Genomic DNA, 24,245 nt, shown 5'->3' with positions numbered 1-24,245 from the left:
GAGTGTACACTTTGTCATTTGCCAAATTGGACCAACAACATAAGCAGGGTTTTATTTATCACATTTAAAGGATCTTCACAGACAGACAGTGGTGCTGCTGGTGGATATGGAACATAATCCTCAGGTATTTATTCTAAACATGCAATATTAAACCGCTCTGTCTTCAAGATGGTAATTAAAGCAATACAGTGGCTTTTTTTAAAATATAGATATGGTATTATCCTATTACCGCCCATTCGTACCTGTCAGAAATGTATTTTCTGTTAACTAGTGATGTTAGTGCTATAATCTCCCGTCTGTTCAAACTCAAACTATAATTGCATTAGGCCGACTAGTGTAAACCAGCTTCACGCTGCCATGAAGTGAAGTTGATTTGTAGAATGTGGCTAATGTTAGCAGTGCTAGCTCAACAGGCTATTGCCCCTCTTAGGAGGTCAACGTCCACATTCATACACTGAAAATTGTCTCTAAATGCTTCGGTTATGTGTGAGCATAACCCCACACAACCTCTGGACAACTTTATGCCCATTTTCTAGATGAAAATAGATCAAATTAAACCATGCTGTTCCTGGATGCTATCATTGCTTAGCAGTTAGCTGTTGTTGATATCAGATTAAAGAGCTTTGTGGCAACAAGGCAGTTGTCATTAAGAAAATCTACAGTGGCTACTAGCGATGGATGACTGCGTTACAGTGTTATGACAGAGTTTAGACCAGGACTGTGGGGCTGAACTGATAAAAAATCACAAGAATTCTTTTAACCAACTGGGTTGACAACAAAGGGATCCGCAGTTAACCGTTTTGCCCTCTAATCATGCACATATTGTTGCTCTCACATGTCCCCTGCATCTGTTTGACATGCCTGTAGTGCACATCCCCAAAAACATACACAATGGAGATGGGAGATGCAGTAAACACATGACTGGTAGCGGTAAGGTAGAGGCAGAGGGTATTTGACAGAGAAATTTGGTGCAAAGTTTCAAAGACAATCTGATAAACCAAGCCCACGTCTATTCATATCTAGGAAATGTTGTTGACTCTGCACAGAGATAAACATAACTGTAAAACTCGACAAATATATGGCGACAAATTCTGTTTCAAGAGTCGCCCTTTAAATCTTTAAAGTAAATAGAAAATGATTTGAATAAATCAATGAACATAGTCGTATGAAAATCCCAAGTTGATCTGATGTTAAATTAATTATGGATGTTTATTTTGTTAGTTCTGCTCCCAGAATGAGCACCTTCTAGGAGAAGGAGGGCTACTTCTCATTACAGGCTGTCGAAAACACCATAATTATTTCATGAGCATTAATTTAGTCCAGCTTTGTCTCAATGAGGCATCCATCCATAGCCCAACATGTTTGCTCTATTTTAAGACACTGCCCTCTTCCATTCGAGCACTCTCTGGGCTTTCCTCCAACCCACAGAGAGCACCTCCTCCTGGGTTTCTTACCTGACTATGGGCCCTCCACCCTCAGCCTGCTGGTCCCCAATCTGTTCTGTATCCGCCCTGACCAGCTGGACCTGAACTCACACTGGCATCACACGTACGTAGAGCTCAGCGGCCTGTCAGTGTAGGAGATAAAGATAGTATCCCTGTTGGTGAAGACATGAATGCAATGTTCACAGCAGGCAGGATGGAAAGAAAGAGTAATAAAGATGATGTAAATAGCATTAATAGCCAACACAAAGTCAGTCATATTAATGAACATAACATTCAACAGCATGCTTTTGTCAGAATTAATCTTACATGGTGATACTTAACACCATCTACCTGAAGTAAAAGGGGACAGATTTTACCCTTTTAAGACAAGTTTATATTGGTCTCAGTGTTCCCCAAAACATGCCTGGGAAGTTTGTAGCTGAAAAAAACACTCTAGTATTGGATTTTTGCATGTCTAAAACCTTGCACATCTAAATGTAAATTAGCTGTCTGACTCTGCCCCTAACTCCGCCCCTCTCAGGAAATGGATTCAGCTTAATGGATGTAGCCCTCCTGATCCTCCTCTCAGTTGGCAGATGAGAGGGAGGAACTTTCTTCCAAGCGGGGAGGGCCAACTGTACCTGGGGGCGGTGCAAACTCCCAGCATGATGTCATGAGGGGAAAATCTGAGACCGACTTGTTTTAGCACACATTTTTTGAAAGGTGGTAAAAGGGAGTGGGGGAGTGAATGGATTTTCTGGTACTTGAGGGAATTGTAGACAGGCCAAGGGGCACATCTGTTTGTTAGAAAAGCCTGAAAAAGTGATTTTTGCATGATATGTCCCCTTTAAATAGTTAAACTTAGTATGAACACAGACAGTTTTTGCTCTTGCAGTGCTCATTTTCAATATAAAATCAGTAGAGTTGAGTGTTTTCAGCCATCAGCGCCCCAGGAACAAAAATCTTGGCCTCAGTTTTAATTTGTTGCTGCTCTTTCTGTGCTCTCAGCTGAAAATATCTAATATTTCGAGTGCCGCACTCATCAATGTCCTGTCACAGGACTTATTACACCAGGTTCATCAACAACAATGGCAGCAGAGAATCCACCCTGAGTAATCTTTAAGGGAGAACCATTTCGAGGTGTGGTCAGGTGCCAACACTACTACAGCTGTGTGCTTTCATGGCTGTGGGTGGGGATACCAAGTGAAGGGTATTATGTTAAGATTCTTAATAGACTACCAGATTTTTTATTTACAGACAAATAAGGACTAAAATTGGCTTGTTTCACTTTACGTGGGTCAGTAGATACTCTGGAACCCCAAATATACACTATATTGCCAAAAGTATTGGCTCACCTGCCTTGACTCGCATAACTCAAACTTAAGTTTGTATGCAGCTGCTCGGCCATGGAAACCCATTCCATGAAGCTCTCTACGCACTGTTCTTGAGCTAATCTGAAGGCCACATGAAGTTTGGAGGTCTGTAGTGATTGACCCTGCAGAAAGTTGGCGACCTCTGCGCACTATGCGCCTCAGCATCCGCTGACCCTGCTCCGTCATTTTACGTGGCCTACCACTTGGTGGCTGAGTTGCTGTCATTCCCAATTGCTTCCACTTTGTTATAGTACCACTGACAGTTGACTGTGGAATATTTATGAGAGAGGAAATTTCATGACTGGACTTGTTGCACAGGTGGCATCCTATCACAGTACCATGCTGGAATTCACTGAGCTCCTGAGAGCGACCCATTCTTTCACAAATGTTTGTAGAAACAGTCTGCATGCCTAGGTGCTTGATTTTATACACCTGTGGACATGGAAGTGATTGGAACACCTGATTTCAATTAGTTGGATGGGTGAGTGAATACTTTTGGCACTATAGTGTATGTGTAAAAAACGTGTTTTTTCATTATACGTTCCTTTGAAAGTAGCTGAGGCCAGTATTCTTTTCATTGTAAAGGACCACATATAACCCCACTTCAAAACCCCGGACTATCCCTCAAAGATATCTGCGTCATTGAGAAATGTTTCTCATGTTGCTTTTGTCCCAGTTTTCTCTCTGTGCTGAGCAGCTGTGACGCATCTTGATGATGTCACAGGTCATGCGTCACAACAAGGTCATGCTAGGCTGGGTCATGCATGTCGCTGTAGCCGAATACGTCACATACATTCACATACTGTGGCCGCCTCACACTCTCTGTCACTAAATATGAAGTATGTGTGTCAATTCTGCAGAATGTGATTAACAAATGTTTGCACCACGTCCTCTTTTCCCCACTTTTCTCCTTTGTTTTTTTCTCCTCTTTTCCCACAATCTGTCCTAATCTCCCGCTTCACTAATCACACCTTTCTGCATCTTTTTTTATTCCTCCATTTCTTCCTCTCTTTTCCTCTCTTGCATCACTTCCACCTTCACTCTTTCTACCTGCTACCTGGACTGCATGCCACAAAGGAGGACAAAGTGGTTAGCATCTTTTTTGTGTTCTCTCTGTGCTGTGATTGTGATGTTTGTGCCAACAAAGGTAAAAAATGACCAAAAAACCCTTGATGTGTTCTGATCTTCTGTGGTTTTCTACCCTGGAGAGATGATAAAAAAGTATTTCTATGTTTAGTTTCTTTTATAAAATCCCAGCTGAAAGGAAAAACCAACAGCTGCAGATCTGAGGGGAGCCAGTGTGTGTGTACAAATCCACTCACAGATTACAGTGAACCAAGGGAGTCCCTTGCAGCTCAAATGTTTTGCTCGCTTTGATTTCTACTGTACTGTTTGAGACAGATCCACGCTGAACTCATGTGTCGTCAGAGGATTTTTTCTCCAGTGTAACCCAAACTAACTCTGTGTCCATGTCTGTCTCCTCCTTTTGCAAAGTGTGTCATAGTGAAGGACAGGGTAAGGCCTGCTGGCTGATGGATTTTACTGCATGGGTCACCACTAATGTCTCCCCTTCATACTTGGGTCTGTGTTCATTCACAGCATCAGAACAGGAATTCAGACCCACTCTCAGTTTTTACCTCACCGATCATTGTGGATGTGTGATTCTCTAATTCTGAGAATGAATACAGACCCTTGAAAAACTGAAACTACGGGCAGAGCAAGCATGAGCCATTCTTAGGGCTGTCAGCAGGGCGTTTGACTCAGGGCTGCCCCCAAAAAGGCAACCATTTCAATCTAAGACCTGGAGAGCCCAGATAGATTTTGTCAGTTGAATCAGTGCACTTTTTTAACATGAGGATTTAAGAAACAGCAGCAGGATAAAAATGACTAGCATGCACACTCTAGTGCCACTAAAGTTTAATAGTCCTATGTTTTAACCTAGCTCATGAAAAAGGGATCTAAACATCAACAGGCTGATGGGTTTGATCACCTCTATTCCACCAAGCTAGTTCCAGGGCGGCGCCTGTAGAACCAATAGCGTGGTGTTGGGACATTTTTGAGGAAGCCAAGAGAGAAGGACAACACCTCAAATTTACAAGCACATTGATTTGCTCCTGTTTAACACAGTGTAAATGTTATCTCTCTTCACGTCTCTTTCCTTTTCAGAAATTATATGAAAGCAATCAAACACACAAACCCTGTTTCAGCACTCAACAAACTCAAAACCAGGCTAAATATTACCTCAAAGCAGTCTCAATTTTGTCGACTAAAACTATGACTAAAAATGTTCGACAGCCTTTTTTCCATGACAAAAACTAGACTAAAACTAACCAAAATAGTACGGAAGAGTAATAGGGCCACTGAAAAAAAATTAATTTGAGACTTTTTTTTTTTTTTTTCAATTGTGAGATTAAAGTCAGAATTCTGAGATTAAAGTCAGAATTCTGAGAAAAAAGTCAGAGTTCTGAGATTAAAGTCAGAATTCTGACTTTAATCTCAGAATTCTGACAAATAGCAAACCAGCAGTCAGTTAATGCTAGATATACTATTAAAACTCAGCATAATAGATCAAACTAAAGTCTCACAAGCTGAACTCAACTGCAGCCATTGCTCACCTCAAACTATAAAATCCAACCACTGTGCTTTATTTGGAGCAGAGGAAGAGGCAGAAAACTTACCACTGAGGATATTTCGGTGCTGTCCTCTGCCCAATGGATCTTCCTGCAGCTGAAGTTACCCGCAATTTCCACATACAACGGTTGCGCCATGCTCCGCAGCGCTACAGCTTTGCTGTGACTGAAGGCGAGCGATCTCACCCACTAGAGGCGTGTCAAGAGCGCTGCGCTGCCACTGCGCAGCTACCCTGATCAGATGGCAGCCATCACAAGAGAACTGTGAGATCAGGAATATTATGTTAACAGCGGATTATTTGATCTTTTCGGGGTTATCATCCATTGTGGCATGAGTCCATGATATTATTGCTTCTGCCATGGTGAATATGTAAATTAGGAAGTTAAAAGGTTAGTGTTTGCTTAAAGGATGTGTGGTTTTATGTCAAATTCTTTGGCTAAATTTCCTTAAAATTAAGGTTTCCTCTTCAATGGTGCCATTGTAGCTCTGTGACCCACTGACCTCTTGGCGACCCTTTGCTCTCACTGCAGGATGAGACGTAATGTTGATATAGAGATGGTTTACGATCAGAAGTATGTGCATTTGGTTGTATTTTGAAAGTACTGGATACACTATGCTTTTGACCTTCTGTTTGGAGCTTTCTGTTAACTGGAATTGACGCTGCCTGACAGCGGCCAGTGCTGTAAATAGACCAGCCCATCTCCAACAAAGCACAGCGAAGAGCACTTTAGGTACGTGCCGGTGCCCGACTAGAGTGTTGGCAGAGGAACTGCTATGATTGACTAGAGAGGGAGTAATTTACTCCGCAGTACAATTCGCTGGCGGATCGCGGCACAGACGCTGCATGTGGAAATTGTTGGTTAGGCTCATGGCTGCAGCTTTGTGTGTACGTTGGTAAACTGTGCAGATAAATAGTGGCAAACCCTAACTCTGCTCACACTACTTCATCAATTAATGATCTCAGAAAGACCTGGAGGACTTTCAGATTTTACAGCACTTCTCTTAGGCAGATGCTGTTGAGTTTGCATGCTTTTGACTCTGTATTGTTCATGGTTTTGAGTTTAGGAGTTTGCTCAGTTTTCAGCGCGTTTCTTCCATTTGCGCTTGATGTCATTGCATTTGGACATCTGTTCTGATTAACGGAACAATTTTTCTTAATGTACAGTATGCCGTTTCCACTGTTAGGTATTGTTTGCCAACAAAAAGCAGATTCAGAGACAAAATGAAGCAGTGGCATATTTAAAATCCCAGTCTCTTTAAAGCTTTTCTTGGTGCATACAGAGGAAAATGAGGCACTGCTAAGTTGCTTTTTTGTTTACATGCTTAATTTGCTTTAAGGGTTAGATACCCTCAGTGTTCACTGCTAACAAGACTTTTACCAGCGGATGGATCATTCACAGATCTCTAAAACAAACCTAGTCCTTAGAACTGGTAAAAATAAGGTTTAAGTAAAAGAAAGTAAGACTAAAAAGTCCAAGCTTAATTGTTTTAACAGCCAATCTGTTTCAACTGACAAAATTCTGAGTCTCGTACAGCCCTAGTTTGACCCCTCTGACCCGTCCTGACCCTCTTCCTTTGGCTGTAGGCATGGCTGTGCTGAAAGGGGACTAGAATAATGGTTAAAATTCTTAATGGGGGTGGCTGATTGGAATTTTTCTGGCATGCATACAATAAAGTGCACTACCCTACCAGTAGTTTATCTGGATGCACACTCATGCCTGTGCATGCTTTCCCTGCCTGTCTGTTTGAGGCCAGACCAGCCTGCCATGGGGAGACGGGAGGGGCCCAGGTATATGTTCCACTTTGTCCACTTACCACGTCCCCTCAATGCTTGGTCACTGCAAAATGTCACCAAAGTGTTGTTATTGATGAGCTCCATCAAAGCTATAATAACCATCGCTGAGTCAGAAAGAGGATTCTGGAGAGAAAGCAAGGAAAAGGGAAATGTTAAGACTAAGCAGTATCTGCTGATAGAATTTGTGAACAACTGCTCACATCTGTTTTTGGCATGGTCAAGACTTTTTGTTCTTGCTTTGTTGAGATTGTTTGTTGGCCAAAGTTAGAGAGATGTTCTTGTTGTTTTAATTAAAGCTTCGGCCCATTTATTAACAGTGTTTGTCTATAGCATTGTGAGCTGCAATCAAATGAAAAGCTTAAAACCTCTGAGCACAGTGTTTACATTTGAACACACCATAAGGACCACAGCTGGCAGTCAGAAAATATTATTTCACCTGACATAATATAACGTTCTTTTAAGCGACCCGGATTCAGGCCCAGGCCCAGATTCACAAAAGGTTATGCTTTTGCACATGCTAACCTTGTGCAAATGAGAGAATGGGATAGTATCTTATCCAGAGGATATGCGAAAGAGAAACTGATGCAAACTGCACCACTCTGCAAAGCCGGCATCATCCTGTTAGGAGAAGCGAGAAATCATCTTTTCTGCCGCAAAAAGCTTTCAGTGTGGTTCTTTGCTCTTCTTGATGAAATTTCCACTACACCAGTTGTTCCCAAACTTTTTCTATCAGGCCCCCCTTTGGCAGATGTAAATATTTTCAGTCCCCCCTACCCTTCACCCTATGTATCCACATGTAAAAGCATGTAAATGTTTGACAAACACACCGTCATTCACAGTTTTTCTGCAAACAATTTATCGTTTTATTTTTTTAGAATTTACCACAAGATAAAAGCTAAACATTTTGAGTTTTAAAAATCTGACCCTCTGAAGGTGAACAATTCCTGTAAAATAAAAACTAAATAAACATCTTTAACCCTTAGAGCTCATGCAGCATGGATCCATGCCACAGGGACATCCCTTTATAAAACACTTGGTAACTTTTGAACTGTAAGTCATAGGCACTAACTTGTTTTTCCCATGAAAGCTCTCCATTGTGCCTTTCTAAACATATCTTCCATGCATTCATAGCTCTTACAGGACATTCTCTAGTGAGCCCGGAACTTGGCTGACTTTCCGGAGTCTCAGAGGACAGCCTTGTAATATACAACAATACGTGACACAGTTTATAAAAACGTTAATAACTTTTGAACTATAAGTCATAGAAATTTACTCTTTTTTTTCCTCTTAAAGCTTACCATTTTGCCATTGGTTTGCTACCATCGATGTCTCTGTAGCTTTAAAGGACGCCGTTGTAGCGAGCCAGAACTTTGGTGAATTTTGTGGGTCTTTTGAGATTAAATCCACAGCGTTACATCTGGTAATAAGCATCTTTTAATCCATTTTTAATCCATTTTTGATCATGTAGCCTACTTTGACTTACTTCAGTGGGCAGCACCATGTTTGTTGACATGCAATGCATTGTGGGAGTTATAGTCGACCACTGCTACTGCTTTGAGGAGTGGCACAAATGAATCTAACTGCAAAAAAGCGCATGGACTTTTTCTTTGAATACATGTAGATATTTTGAAAACCGTTTCTCACAGAATGTTTATTTTTTTCACTGTTTTGTCCCCAAGAGATGGACGAACAAGTCTGTGCAAAGAAAGGCTTAGTCACTATTGTTTACTGTGAGTTATCAGTAAGAAACTATGAGTTTCAAATTCCGGTTTGTTTTTTCTTTTGTCTTTAGAGTCCTATAACTTTTTTTTGAAGATCAAGTGACATTACTGTAGTAGATATATTCTTAATGCCCAAGTTGTCCTGAAAAAGGGTGTATGGAGGTTGACTGTGCACCACAGCGTTGATGTTTTAAAAGCTTATTAAGACAAAAAGTCCAAATGTGACATGATGATGAAAGAAATAGCTGTGAGCTCTAAGGGTTCAGATTTATACACCCAGTCCTGCAATAATTTCATTGACAATTGTGGCCTTATTTGATGCTACAGATCTCTTGGGTGCAGCTGTGAGACTGGCACTGTCAGTTAATTTTCAATGTCCAGCTATGATTTGATTTTGTATTGTAGATGCAGCAGCCTTTTGCAAAATCCTCACACAGGTATGATGATGCAAAGGGAAAAGTGTGACAAACTACTAATCCTTTTCCACTCCAATCCAAAATGCTGGTAATGTCTTGGACTTGAACTTTTGTAATATCTTTGAATCTGAGGAGACTTCAATAAACTTCTCTTCTTCTACAGGGCTGAAGTCATCGGGGGGGCACACTACACAGTAGCTACATCTGAGCCAATCGCAACGCTGGCGGCAGCCATTGCTACAAGTCAGAGAGTTACAATAAGCTACGTTCACACTGCAGGCCTTAATGCTCAATTCTGATCTCTTCTCAGATTTAATTTTTTTGTTTGCCTGTTCACACTGTAGTCAACTTCCAAAATATCAGATATGTATCTGATTTAGAACCACATATGATAGTGGCCTGAAATTGAATCAAAATGTTCGGATTCAATGTGACCTGCGCTGTTCACACTGTCAGAAAAAATCAGATACAAGTCACATGTGAGCAAAAAAAAATCAGATTCAGGTCACTTTTAACTGCAGTGTGAATGTAGCCTTAGAGTTAGAAATGATGTCTCCTCTTACATATGACTGACCAATCACTGCTCTCCCCATCCTCCTTCTATATCTCACCTTTCTATTTTCTCTTGTGTTCTCTTAGCACTTCTTTTTCATATGTAACCAGGAGTAGTTGTCTTTTTGAGGTGAAATTATGAACCTTGTGCTAGGGCATGTTGTATCAGCATTGTCACTTCCTGGAGCTTGCATGTGCAGAGCCTGGGTCTGCTGCAGGTGGTGATGCTGTTGAGGCTGTAATGGTCATGTGGTAGGATAAAAATTTCTCTGTGTTAGCATGGTGGTTAATGAGAACTAGCATGTAGGGAGTGGCTCTGGACCCTAGAGTTCACCGTTCACCTCTGGAGTTGAAACTAACTGAATTAAAGGGATTCCTACTTGACATGCCTGGTAAAGTGCTGCTTTGGCTGCCCATCAGTCTGCACAGTTGACCTATGGGGTCCAATATTAATGGATTTAATGGTTTCTTAACTTAGCACTTTTCCTGGCTCAGACAAAACCAGTTTCAGTCACAGGACAAACCAACACAACAGAATCAGCTTGAAGTAAAAAAGGATGCACATGGGCCTCATGTTTGCAGCCCTGAAGTGAGTATTCTTGCTGCTGAAACAGAACATTTATACTATATTACTTAAATGCTTAAATGATGTAAGTGAACTTTATACCCAGGGAACTATGGAGGTGGCTAAACAGAAATCATTATCTGCAGTTCTGAGTGTAAATAAACTTCAGTGTGTGATAAAAGGCTGATCTATAACTCTGTGAAGTAGTTGATGTGTGTTTCATAGTCCTTTCTGTCAAGCTACCCCGCTATAGCTGGAGCTATAGCTTGTTAATGGCTGAGTGTTTGTTTATGTGTGTTTAATGTCAGCTCCAGATGTCTCCCAGAAACTGAACAAACCTCTGACAAGCTGTCTCCTGTGTAACCGAGCTCTGCCTCCCAGTAAAGGCACAAGTTACACAAACACTCTTCTCAGATCATTTTGATGTTAAAAAGCAATTATTTAGATGCTGAATGGTCATTTGAGCCCAAATGTTCTCAAGTGTTAAGACAAATACTACAAGATCCTGATTTTAGGCCTTCAAATACTCCGAAAATGTTGCATTTAAAGCCAGTAGAGAAGATTTATGTGTTGCAGAACTCACACTCAAACTGTGATGCATTTGAGTCCATAATCCAAGATGTGACATTTAAAAGAAAACATTCAATACAAGAACCAGAGGCCACTGAGTGACAGTGTTCCTTGTTCTTGCTCTGTGGCTTTTGTCTCAGTGAGGGTTCAAGTTTTTTCCAGAGATGACAGAAGTGAGACAGAATACTCCTGAAAAATACCAGAGAGTTTATGGAGTCATAAAGCAGAAAAACCTGACGCGCCAGATCGACTGTTTCATGTGTGTACTGCATGGATGTATTTAACATTCATCTGGGAAAGCTCCCATAGAAAGCGTTTGGGTCAGGCAGGACTTTTCAGAAGGTAATTGGAGGAACATTCTGTCTGTCACATTCATGACAGGCCATTCAGAGCGACAAAACAAAATGAGGTTGTACGCATGCGCTTCTCCTGAGCTGACAGGCTACCACTGCCTAGTTGTGAAATGTGGAACTCCTCAGTGAATAAAATTCATGCCAAGGCCAATCAGGAGACGTGCAAAAACATATCTCGGCCGAGACAAGCTGTCAGTGGGACTCTTAGTACTTGTTTTAAAAGGAAATGTGGTCCAGTCCTGATTATACTGCCACACTCCTACAGCTGCATCCCAGCTAATAGCTACCGCAGCAGCAGCCATTAGAAACAACAGCAGATCCAAGCCATAACGATTGCTAAACTATGCCGAATCAGGCCAGAGAAAGAACGAAAGCATTTTTTCCGTAGTAGTAACCACCAGCCCGTAGTGATCACAAACTCATGCTGAAGAAGGTAGGCAGAGGAGCAAAAACATCTTTGCCATCATATAAAGCTTTTAGTGTTGTTTTAATTCTTAATTTCCTGCAGAAACGTGCTCAAGTTCTGGTAAAACTTACGCATTGCTAGAGCTACATCAGAGCTAATCACAGCACTGGAGGCAGCCATTGCAAACAGCTTGTAAAACTAAACCCCGCCCATAGCTACCTCCTCCTTCTCCTTAAATGACACTGATTGGTCCAAACAGTGTTTTGGTTTGGCACAAACATTGTAAATTCAAGATTGGTTTTCCCGATGACAGACACAGTGTGGCAAATCCATCTACTTTGCAAGATTAAAAGCAGAATGAAGCCAACAATGAAATGTTTGTCAGACATCCTACCTGTGACACTCCTAGTGATGATCAGTGTTAGGTAGTGTTACTTTCAAGAGTTAGCCTACTTGAATGCATTTTATACTAAGAAAGAAAATTTAGCTCTTTTAAACTCATATGGGTATGGACTGTTGTCCCTAATACTACATACTTAAGCTTAAGAATACTGATCAAATGCTGCAATACCAACAATAATGATAATTGAAAGGATTTTCTCATGTAAGATTTTTTTTGTGAGAATAAATTAACTATTAGAAATATGAAAGATGGATGATAGCATGTTTACATTTCGATGTATATCATATTCGTGTGATTTTATTGATTTCAGAAAGAAATGCATAATGAATGTTATAATCATGAAACCATGACTATTTTCCTCACAATAATCATGACAATAACCACGACTTGACTGTGTACCAACCTGCAGAAAGGAGAGAAACAGAAACAGTGTAGATGCTTCATAACCTGACATGCCAGTTGGATTTGTTTCACGCATCCATCTGGGAAAGCTTCAATAGGAAACGTTTGGGAAAAGGCAGAGGCTTTGAATAAAAATCATAGTGTGATTGGATGAACGTTCTGTCTGTCACATCTTTACAAGCCATTTCAAGCCATATCAAGCTGCATGTGTGCAGCTACCGAGAAATAATGCAAAACATGGCGACTATAGACATGTAAGTACTCGGCTTTTGTTGTTTTTGAAAAGAAAACAACTCAGTGTTGTTCTTTTTTCTTCTTTAAATGTCAACAAGTTCTTTAACAGCATCCACGCTAGTCTCTTCTGCCATAATTGCACCGGCCTCTTGCTGCTGCTTGTTTACGTCACGACTCTGCTGCGCCTGAAAGTACTGGCCCTCGTCACTGATTGGTCCTGTCACTTTCTAACCGGGCTGAGACGGCTCAGATGGGAGCTTTGCAAGATGGATTTGCCAGTGAGAAACAAGGAAACGGGCGTATCTATGTGCTTTTAAGGTTAGATGCTTCAGGGTTTTCTTTAAAAGAGTGAAGACATTTCTTTCAATAACAGATTACTTTTATAAAAAAGTAACTGATTAAAAAAATACAGACGACTTGAACTATAAAACTGATATTTAAGGTTACTTATTCAAAAAAGTAATCTGAGTATTCTGACAGATTACTTAATCACTTGTGACCCCCAACACTGGTGTCGATACTCTCCAACCACTCAGTATCCTAACCTCACATTTTGATCATGGCTAAGCTTACTTAAACCTCACCAGGGGTGTGACAAAAACAGGACCAGGCACCAGATATGAGCCCTGATGGGAAAACAAGCGTAGTGTAGAGATAAGCCAAGCTGGTAGCACACAGTGGAAAACACCATTACTCTCTTTTTGCATCAAACTGACTCTGCATCTTCTTACAGGAAGGGAGGATGCACTGCATAATCTCAGTCATGTTTCTCATTGCTAGATGACCATCGTCTCCTCCTCACATAGAGCTTCTCGGAGGCTCTGTAACTCTCTTTTCTCCTTTTTCTGACCACTGAAAAGCATCTTTGTTTACCCTGCAGTGTCTGCTTTAACATCTGTGTGATTAGTAAAACTGTAACGGGTTTTAGAGTGATAGTAAAACAAAAAGGGGGATCATATGGTTCATGTACTTTCTGAAAAATGCACAACTTTTATGGCACATTCTACAAATTTTCACAGTGAAGGCAAATAAAAATGCATCGGGTCCAGTGTGCAAGATCCAAGTACATGTCGTTTTTTTTGGATTATGGATCCGAAAAAAACGCATCCGAAACTAACAGACCCAGTGTGTAAAGACCTTAACTGCACTACTGAACCAAAAGCACAAGACAAGTCAGTTTAAATACGCTCAAAATCATATGAATAAGCCACAGAGGTTTTGAAATTCTGTTCTGTGGAGCGATGAAATAAAACTGGAACATTTTGGCATGATGGATCAGTGGTATGTCTGGAGGAAGAAGAATGAAGCATACCCTGAAAGAACACTGTGCCTTCAGTTAAGCATGGTGGTGGCTATGTGATGCTCTAGGGTTGCTTTGCATCCTCTGGAAACCTGCAGCGTGTGGAAGACAAGATGGAAACATCATGCCGTCTGTGAGGGAACTGAAGCTTGGGCATCCCTGGGCCTTCCAACAGCACAATGATCTCAAGCACACCTCAAATTCCATCAAGGCTTGGTTGCAGAAGAAGTCCTGGAAGATTCTACAATAGACATCACAGTTGCCTAACTTGAACCCCAAAGAAACTCTCTGGTTGGATTTGAAGAAGGCATCTGCAGCATGCAGACCCAAGAATATTACTGATCTAGAGGCCATTGCACATGAGGAATGGGCTATGCATCTCATGTCCAGCAGGAGGTAAGAAGCAAAAGGGTGCTCTACTAAGTACTAAAGATGCTTGCCATGATGGGGTTGAATAATGTTGAGACTGGAGGAGTCATTATAAGTCACATTTTCAGTTGAAAATAGGAAACCGCTTGAAGTGTTAGTTGTGTCAAGCTATTTCAATTGCTTTTGTTTGATTTGTTCATTGCAAATAGCAGAAAGTCTTTAAATTTTCACAACAAACCTGATTTGCAATGGGGTTGAATAATTTTAATTGCAACTGTAAATAATATCATCAGGCTGCTGGGTTAGATGTTGGTGGTTGTATGTTAAAATCCTCAGTGTTTGTGGAGGGCAGTAATATCCATCATATAACGTAGGCTGTAGTATTTGTTTGTTGTACTTGTTCAGTGATGTAGAGAGCAGCGTGATCTTCTCCATGATCTGAGATCAGAAATGTAAAACCAGCATGGATTTACAGCCACAGCAGCTCTGCTTTGCTTTCCGCTGAATGTGTTCGGCCTGCTTGCAGAGTTGATCTACTACCTTATTAGAGGAAATGGAGCATTATGTCTTTTGCGGCTGTCTTTCTTCTTCCCTCCATTCAGGATTTACCATTCTCTTAACGATGGCAGTTTACACCCGGCGCTGCCTCATATGTCATCCTGTCGGGGTGTGTATGTGTGTAAAAGGCAGGGTCACTGCACACGCTCGCTGAAAACCCACCACACCTTCACCACAGCCCCGCCCCTCCCCCGTCGCCCCCCATCTATTCTGCCCATTTAAGGAAAAAGCTGATGTACACACAATCCAGAGCTAAATGAATGCTGTTTTCGCTGTGAGCGGCTGTTGAACACCACCCCTGTCGGCTGAGCTGGTGCAGTGGCAAACGTCTTCACCATTTTGTCAGCAGATGGATGGAGCAGCGCCGGGGGCGGGAGAGATGAAGGGAGAGAGGTGTGAGATGGAGAAGTATGAGTGACAGGTGTGCAGTGTCTTCATTTGTCAAGTCAGCCAGGTGTGTCAGCTGAGCCAGAGGGTGAGGAGAAATTACAGGAAATAAAAGAGGAAATGAAAAATAGAGTGATGGGAATAGGATGAAAGGAAAAGAAGGATGGGCGGGTTGAAAAGGACACCTGGTGTATTCACCAAACAGTAAACCAACATTTTGATTTCATTGATTGATTTCATAAAGAGGCAGAAAAGCCGTAAATAGTGGCATTCTGGGTTCACAATGCAAAGGCCCCTTTTAAAAGGAACCTGTTCCATAGCCGTTCATGGCAGTCACTGCTGTTTCAGACTGGCAGCCAGTGGTAGGGCTTCATCTCAGAGATGCTGCATGTCTCACGCACAAAGAATTTTAAGATTTGAGGTCTCTTCTATTTTTTCCTTGCAACATGAGCAGTTGTTGGTCTAGCTAGACAGGAAAATGATAAATACAGAGCCATATTTACCATGTTGTAGTAAATATTTATGTTCACATGGGTAGAATTTGTTTGAAATCTGTTTCTTGAGGATCCAGATAAAGGCCGTGAGTTAAAATGCGTCTGTTTAATAAAGTTGTTCCCCAAACTTCTACTTTTTATGAAACTGTCTGTTTTCACGTGGTTCAAAAATGTTGCAGGTAAAGTTAAACACAGTACCAAAACACTTCCAATTTGTGCCTTTTAAAATGAAAGCCCACTTTAGCATTTCTTTGGAGAAACTCCCTTCCATTGTACATAATGCTTTTATTTTGAAAAGCTACTGCTTCCACTAAACATTGAATCCAGTCACTTGTCAGGAGGTTTATCAAGGTAAAATGTAGGAGGAATGATAGAACTTTAACAGCAGGGAGACAAAGCCAACACGCACCAAGTTAGGGCTGGGCAATTAATCGCAAATTAGATTAAATTGCAATATAGCCTGATGAAATATACAAATCTCACAAGTTGCAATATTTACTTAACTTGAAATGTGTCAAAATACCAGTTAAATATATCTTTAATGTTGCAGCTGCAGAGAGTTTTTGCATATTATGCAAACATTGTTGAAAGGGTTAACAAAAATCCTCCTTTTCATGTTTTATATGTTTTTCTTAATCAAAACAAGTGACCTAAAAATGATAATGCCCTTCAATAAAGAAATTGAATCAAATTTGCAATAAGAGCAAAAAATATTAGTTCATTACATCTAAAATTGATTAAGCTTAGTTAGTTCATTAAAGTCATACCCCCAACTGCAATCAGCTGATAGTTAGCTAAACCTCCCCCACCCCAGCCACCTCCTTTATAGCTTAAAGCTTGTTGCACTTTCATATTCACATTCATGCTACTATGAATCAGTTGCTTCTGATATTATTTCATTATTTTCAATACACATTGTCAGAAATATATCTATCCATATGGGGGATTCTAGCTAACATAAAATACCAAATAATAGATGGGTTCCCTTTAGTTGCCGGGTCCCAATTAACCGCCAGGTTAATAAAATATTTAAATAAATGATGAGAGCATTCCTGACTGAATATAGGTTATAATATTGAATGACTTATTGCTTGAATTTGTTGAAAAATACATAATGAGGCACCTGATAATAATTGCATATTAAATCGTAATATTTGGGGGAAATATCGCTATTAGATTATTTTTTCAAAATAATCGTTCAGCCCCACTGCCAGTCTGGAAAACCGGTTACTGCATAGCATCGGTGAAGAGTGCTCTGGCTACATGACGTCTCATAACCAGCGTGGACAAAAACATGGTGGCCTCCTGGTGAGTTTATGAACTCATATTTACTCAAAATGCAGATATCTAGTAACCTTGTAAAGCAGATGGATACGCCCGTTTCCGTGTTTCTCACTGGTGAATCCATCTTGCAAAGCTCCCGTCTGAACCGTTTGGGCCCGGTTAGAAAGTGACAGGACCAATCAGGAGTAAGTGGTGCTACTTTTGGGAGCGGCAGAGTCGTGACGTAAGCGAGCAGCAACAAGAGGCCGATTTGAATTATGGCGGAAGACATTAGCGTGGGTGCTGCTAAAGCACCAGTTTTATCAGAACATGATGACATTTCTTCATTAAAGGAACAAAGAACAACATTGAGTTGTTTTCTTTTCAAAAACAAATCCATCTGCTTTGCAAGGTTATGGAATCATATCATTGTCTTTGTTTGCTGAGACTGGCCTTCACTGGAGATAAGGGGCCTAGGTCAAACCCTTAAAAACAGCCCATATCCCTCCTCCACCAAAATTTCCCATCAGCACAATATACTCAGTCAGGTAATGCTCTCCTGACATCTGACAATCTTAGACTGCCCATCTGACTGCCAAACAGAGAAGCGAGATTTGTCACTCCACAGAACACATTTCCACCGCTTCACAGTGTCTGGGCTTTGTAATGGGAAGCTTGCATGCAGCTGCTCACCCATAAAAACCCATTCACTGACCACTGCACAGTGTTTGTGCTTACATTAAAGCCAGTGGAAGCTTGGAACTCTTCAGCTATGGAATCAGCAGAGCATTGGTGACTTTTACGCACCATGAGCCTCAGTAGTCGTTGACTGAGTTTGCATGGTCTTCCGCTTCATGGCTGAGTTGCTGTTGTTCTTAAACACTTCCACTTTCTGATATCACTTACAGTTGACTTTGGAACATCTATACCATTTTTTATACACCTGTGACAAGGGGTCTGATTGAAACACCTGAAGTCAATACTTTAAAGTTGTGGCCAAATACTTTTGTCCATGTAGTGTATGTTATGTCTTTGAGAATGCATATAAACTGGCAGTCAATTTAATGGACCTTTTCATACACCATTCGATATCATTGTTTACGCTCTTGTTTGTAGAAGAAAGAAGAGGCTAAGTTGAGGCTGCCCAAAATGCATCAGTGCGTTTTTTTTTTTTTTTTTAGTTTCCTCTCCTGTCATTTTCCGTCACTGGCAACACACACTCTTCCTCTCTTGCTTTGTCACACTCACACACACTGCTTTGTCCCCTGTTCTCTGGCTCTTTTCTGTGATTTGGTTACCATGGAGAAGCACATTTTTAGGCAGGAGGAGGCTGACATTATTTCATGAGAACGATGGCACTGCATATACTCAACACACATGCACACAGACACACACCTCGCCTACAGGCGCTCGCCCACGCTGCACTCTTCCAGGCAGAAGGTTTCAGAGATGTCCTATATACATACTGTACACATATCTGCACACACTCATGACACACAGCGCTCCACAGCGTGCAGTGAGGCAGCGAGATGAACTCAAGCTGACACCGGAGTGGGCTGCCTCTGGACGGAGCAAGCTGATTGGTCAGCTTGGCTGGCTGAGGCTCTGACATCATGCTCCGGCTTGTCCGGCAGTGAGCACCACCGCAAATACATGTGCCACACACACTATAGGGTGGAGCCTTCACATGTTATGTTCATAAACACACATGCGTGCACGATCAGTTCACACACAATTAATTCCCCTGTGATATCTTTGAGGCGATCCAGGAAACAGAACACAATCACTCCAGTGAAGGATTATATGCATAATATCCTCATGTTTGTGTGTCCATGTGATATCTAAGTTGGTCATTGTTTACTACCTTCCCCCATCTGTGCTGCATGCTCTAAATCACATAACAAACACATGGAGCAATGCCATTATGAAATCAGATCTTTGTTTTGTTTAAAAACACACTCAACCCGTCATCCTGTGATGTTTGTTCTTCATATGATGTTCTAATTCAAGGATTAAGCTTGTGGATTACAGCATTTTCTCCTCTTTGTTGGCAGCCACAGAAAAGCAACCTATAGAAACTCCCATCTGTCAGAAAGAAGGTTGTGAATCAGTGTTAATTTTAGGAGCTCTTTTAAATGTAGGGTTCAACTTTGAATTTAAGTTTGAGTCACATTTACTCTTTTAAGTTTTAGTCCAGCTTTAGTCAATGAAAACTAATTTTTGTCCAGCTTTAATCAATGATAAGTCCTTACATTTTAGTCTTACTCTTAGAAAACTGCAGTTCCTTGTTCGTCTTTTAACGAAGCAATGGCATCAAGTTCTGATAAAACTGGCGCTTAAGCAGCATCCACGCTAATGTCTTCTGCCATGACGGCACCGACCTCTCGCAGCTGATTGCTTACGTCACGACTCTGCCACGCCCGAAAATACTGCCCCTCGTCTCTCATTGGTCCTGTCACTTTCTAAACAAGCCAAACAGTTCAGATGGGAGCTTTGCAAGCTGGATTCGCCAGTGAGAAACACAGAAACAGGCGAATCCATCTGCTTTGCAAGGTTAAGTCCCCCTAGGACTGACACGAAAATAAAATAGTGATACTTTGTGGCCAAAATTAACATTAACTGTAATTATTTTTTGTGTAAATCCAAACAAAGTACCCCTTAACACAAATTATTTGACCCATAAACCCAATGTTTGAATTATTTGTGTGTTATTCTGTGATTTCTGGTAATATGTGCAAATCTAATTTTAACAACTTCAGGGCAGACAGAGCCTAGCCCCCCCCAAGACCTCTGGCACCCCCCTCCCCAAAGGGGTCCCAGACCCCAGGTTGGGAACCAAGAATTTAGATATACATTTTATTGTAAGACCCTCAATAAGAAATTTTTTCCCCCTGATTTTTGGCAAAATTTTTACTTTTTACAAGCAGTTCAGGTGGAATTTTTCCTTTTTTTTTTTCCTCTTGAAATAAGACAAAGAATATGTCTAACAAGATAATTAGGTTGGAAACTTTGGAAACATGGATTAAGATTCCATTTTTTTGGGCACAGTTTGCTTAAAAAAAATACAATTTTTGTTCTTATCTGCACGGAGAAATCCAGTTGAAAAGGTACATTTTCAGGCCTCCTGCTTCCTGTAGTGGAACTCACTTAAGGCGAGTTTTTCTCTACTCATTGGACTGTCTTTTATGCGATAACTTTTACCAAGGTACAGAACAAACAACTTTTCCCATGTCTAAACTCAACCTGGGCATCACATTTCAGTAAATTAAAGCTCAGTGTAATTATTATTTTTATTATTATAATTTTTTTTTGTAGTTTTGCTTTGATTAAAAACAAATGAAATACATATGAAAACTAAAAATTTCAATTTAATTTTTGCAACAAGCATTAAATCTCAACAAACATTTTGTGATGCATTTATTTCAGGTTTAAGTTACTTTTATTGAACAACTCATGGATCAGTAGTAATAGTATTTTGCATGTTATCCTTGTTGAAGTTATACTCTCATTTAGTAGGAGTCATGGAAAGAAAATTTGCCAGGTCAATAGGGTGCATTAGGGTTGGGATGGGGGAATGTTCTGGGCCTCACTATGGCTCACACATTTTAGATATGATTAAAAACATGCAGAAGATAAACAGTGTTACAGTGCTGTGAAAAAGTATTAGCCCTCTTCCTTATTTCTATTTCTTTTTGCATATTTATCACGCTTAAATGTTTCAGATCATCAAAAAATTTTTACTATTAGACAAAGATAACCCAAGTAATCACGAAATGCACTTTTTAAAATGATGATTTCTTTCATCAAGGGGAAAAAAGCATCCAAACCTACCTGACACCAATGTGAAAAAGTAATCGCCCCCTAAACCTCTTAGCTGATTGTCCCATCCTAAGTGGAAAAAAACTGTTTAATCAAAATCAAAAATCAAAAATTTAATCAAAAAAGAGAGGTTTGGAGCATGAACAGCCTGTTTAAGGTCACGTCACAGTATCTCAATCCAATTTCAGTCCAGACTTTGACGAGGCTACTCCAAATCAATACTTTTCTTAAGCCATTCAGAGGAGGACTTGCTGGTGTGTTTGTCCTGCTGCATAACCCAAGTATGCTTGAGCTTGAGGCCATAAACTGATGGCCGGACATTCTGCTTCAGGATTTTCTGGTAGACTGCAGAATTCATTGTTCCATCAATTACAGCAAGGCGTCCTGGTCCTGGAGCAGCAAAGCAGCCCAAGACCATCACACTGCCACCACCATGTTTGACTGCTGGCATGATGTTCTTTTTATGAAATGATGTGTTAGTTTTACTCCAGGTGTAACGTGACACACACCTTCCAGAAAGTTCAACCTTTTGTCTCGTCAGTCCACATAATATTTTCCCAAAAGTCTCAGGAATCATCAAGATGTGAGACGGCCTTTGTGTTATATTTGGTCAGCAGTGGTTTTGGCATTGTAACTCTCTCATGAAGGCTATTTTGACCAGTGTCTTTCTGATCGTTGAATCATAAACACTGACTTTAACTGAGGCCAGTGAGGCCTGCAGTTCTTTGGATATAGTTCTGGGTTCTTTTGTGACCTCCTGGATGAGTCGTCGTCGCACTCTTGGAGTCATTTTGGTTGGCCGACAACTCCTGGGAAGGTTCACTGCTGTTCCAAATTTTCTCCATTTGTGGATAATGGCTCCCAAAAAAATCAAAAATGGCTTTGTAACCATTTCCAGACTTATGGGTGTCAATGAGTTTGAGTTTGTTCAGATGGCGGCATGATTTTTTTAAAAAAATTTTAAGATCTTTTAGACAACTTCACTTTGCCAGACAGGTTCTATTTAAGTGGTTTCTTGACTGTGATTTGTGAAATTAAACCTACCCCTCCAAAAAATGTGGTTAATTGCAGTCAATTCATAATCTAACAAGGAGGAATATTACTTTTCCACATAGGGCCAGGTAGGTTTGGATGGCTCTCATCCCTTAATAAATGAAATTCTTGTTTAAATAATTCATTTTGTATTTACCTGGGTTATCTTTCTTGAATTTGTTTGATGATCTGAAACATTTAAGAGTGACAAATGTGCAAGAAATAGAAATCAGAAAGGGGAAATACTTTTCACAACACTGTTTATCAGAAAAATAGCCTTGATTTGAGTTGTACAGTTTATGTGAGGAAGCAGGTCCTGCACATGAAGGTTCACATCCCATCATGCCCTGGGAAAGAAAGAAGAACAGGGTTTGGGTTCCAGTTCTTATTTTCTAACCTGTATTCAGCGTGTAGGGTGAGATTCCAGAGGAAGAGGGAGTTGTAGGCTAGAAATTCTGATTTGTGAGCTTGTATTGTCAGCTGATGATGAGTTGAATAATGGTGAGGAGCTGAAGGGATTACTGCACACTGCTAATCTGTTGCCCCTCCGTTGAGGTAAAGAGGTGGAGAAAGTCAGAGAGAGGGGGTAGATAGAGAGAGACAGTAGTGTGCTACTGCTGGGCGGCTGCCCGACAGCTGTGGGCCGTGCGGGCAGCTGATTTACTTTAGATTAGTCTGGACATGCGCCAACTGGGATTCAATCAGGCCGTGATGAATGTGCTTTGGCGCTCTGAAGGCTAACTGCTAACTGAGTGCTAACAGTCCACCCCACCGGCCGGCAGGGAGTTACAATTTTGGGGTTTCTAGAGGTCCTGGAGGTGTTTCTGCTTTTAACTTGAGCCAAGGTTGTACGCCGTGGAATACAAGAGAAGATTGTATTTTTCCTCTTTGCTCTGGATTTATTCTCTGAAAATAAACCACTGGGATTATATACAGAGGGAGATAAATCCTGTTTTGTATGGACGAAGTGAGGTGATATTCAGTAGCCATGGCTGTATGTGAGTATCTGATGTCTTCTATGGATTTGGTCAAAGGAATCAAATTTAATTATGGCTTCTGTACATGCCTGTGGCCATCAATCTTACTTTACAATGGTGCATTTCATGGAATTTAAGAGCTAAATGACAGAAAATCATTGCCGGCATGGAGAGGAGTGATGCACTCATTAGCCTTTGGCTTTTGAATGGAAGCAATGCATACAGTAGAATATTATATCCACCCTTTTCTCTATAATATACAGTGTAGTGGAAGCCTTCAAAGTTTAATAAATTACAGGTTTCAAGGCAGTGGGAGTAAAAACCAAAGCTGTGAGCATCACAGTGGAGATGATCCATGATGTCAAGATCATTAAACCTACTTTTGCCTTTGTTTTCTCAGATTAAACAAGTGAAATATTCATTTAATATTGGAAAAATCTCTGAAATACCGTCAAAGCTGTAGCAAAGATTAGAGGAAACCAAGTAGGGTATTATTACAGAGTTAAATGCTTTTGTGAGAGATAAAAGACACGATGCAATGCTCACCAGATATTCATGTTGTATGACTGTCCACAATCCTGCAGAATTTGTGTCCAAGCATGCACAATCTCTTTTTTTTTTTTTTTTTTTTTACTGATTTTTTTTTTTGTACTCAAAGCCAAACGTGCAAACGCTTGTCTCTTCTCCTCCTCTGTAGGTGATGTGGGTATGCAACCTGTGCCGTAAGCAGCAGGAGATCCTTACCAAATCAGGAGAATGGTTTTCGGGGTCAGGGGTGCGGCCTGGGAGCCTGGGCACCTCCTTGAACAACCTAGCCACGGGAGGTGAGGCTCAACGGGACAGGAAGCTTCTCCGCTCCAGATCCCAAGCCCCGACCTCCGGCAACATAGCGGACGGGACGAAGCCACCCACTGGTGTCACAGCAGCCAAGGGTGCTGACAGCATGCCTGGTACACGCTCCCAAAGTGAGCCACCTAAAGAAAAGTAAGTGTTAAGATACACACCCTAAAAACCTGCTGTGTTTTACATGTCGGTTATTAATCATTTTTTCATTAGCCTGATGAATCGGAGAAATCAAGATTAAGAACAATATTTATTCAAATCTGAGAGAACTAGAACCGCTCACAGGCTAGAGCTCCTGTTGTTTTTAATCCTTCTGGTAAAAAAATAGATTTGTATCTGTTCTAGTTAAACCAATGGA

General features: G+C 40.9%; 1 protein-coding gene across 10 annotated transcripts in view; it reads left to right on the top strand.

Annotated features, from left to right (window-relative positions):
* Nucleotides 1-24,245, top strand: part of rims1b (regulating synaptic membrane exocytosis 1b) — a 136,097-nt gene that overhangs the window by 43,095 nt on the left and 68,757 nt on the right. For 6 of the 10 annotated variants that reach the window (XM_041784910.1, XM_041784908.1, XM_041784909.1 and 3 more), the window contains exons 3-5: nucleotides 3,875-3,886; nucleotides 4,292-4,312; nucleotides 23,742-24,028. In XM_041784910.1, coding sequence (XP_041640844.1) covers nucleotides 3,875-3,886; nucleotides 4,292-4,312; nucleotides 23,742-24,028 — 320 coding nt within the window. The remainder of the gene's footprint in view (nucleotides 1-3,874; nucleotides 3,887-4,291; nucleotides 4,313-23,741; nucleotides 24,029-24,245) is intronic. The other 4 variants (XM_041784905.1, XM_041784911.1, XM_041784906.1 and 1 more) reach the window with 1 other exon arrangement.

The sequence above is a fragment of the Cheilinus undulatus genome, linkage group 4 (genome assembly GCF_018320785.1).
Source record: "Cheilinus undulatus linkage group 4, ASM1832078v1, whole genome shotgun sequence".
NCBI lineage: Eukaryota > Metazoa > Chordata > Actinopteri > Labriformes > Labridae > Cheilinus > Cheilinus undulatus.
Note: the sequence above shows the minus strand (reverse complement) of the source record. Positions and strands in the feature narration are given on the sequence as shown.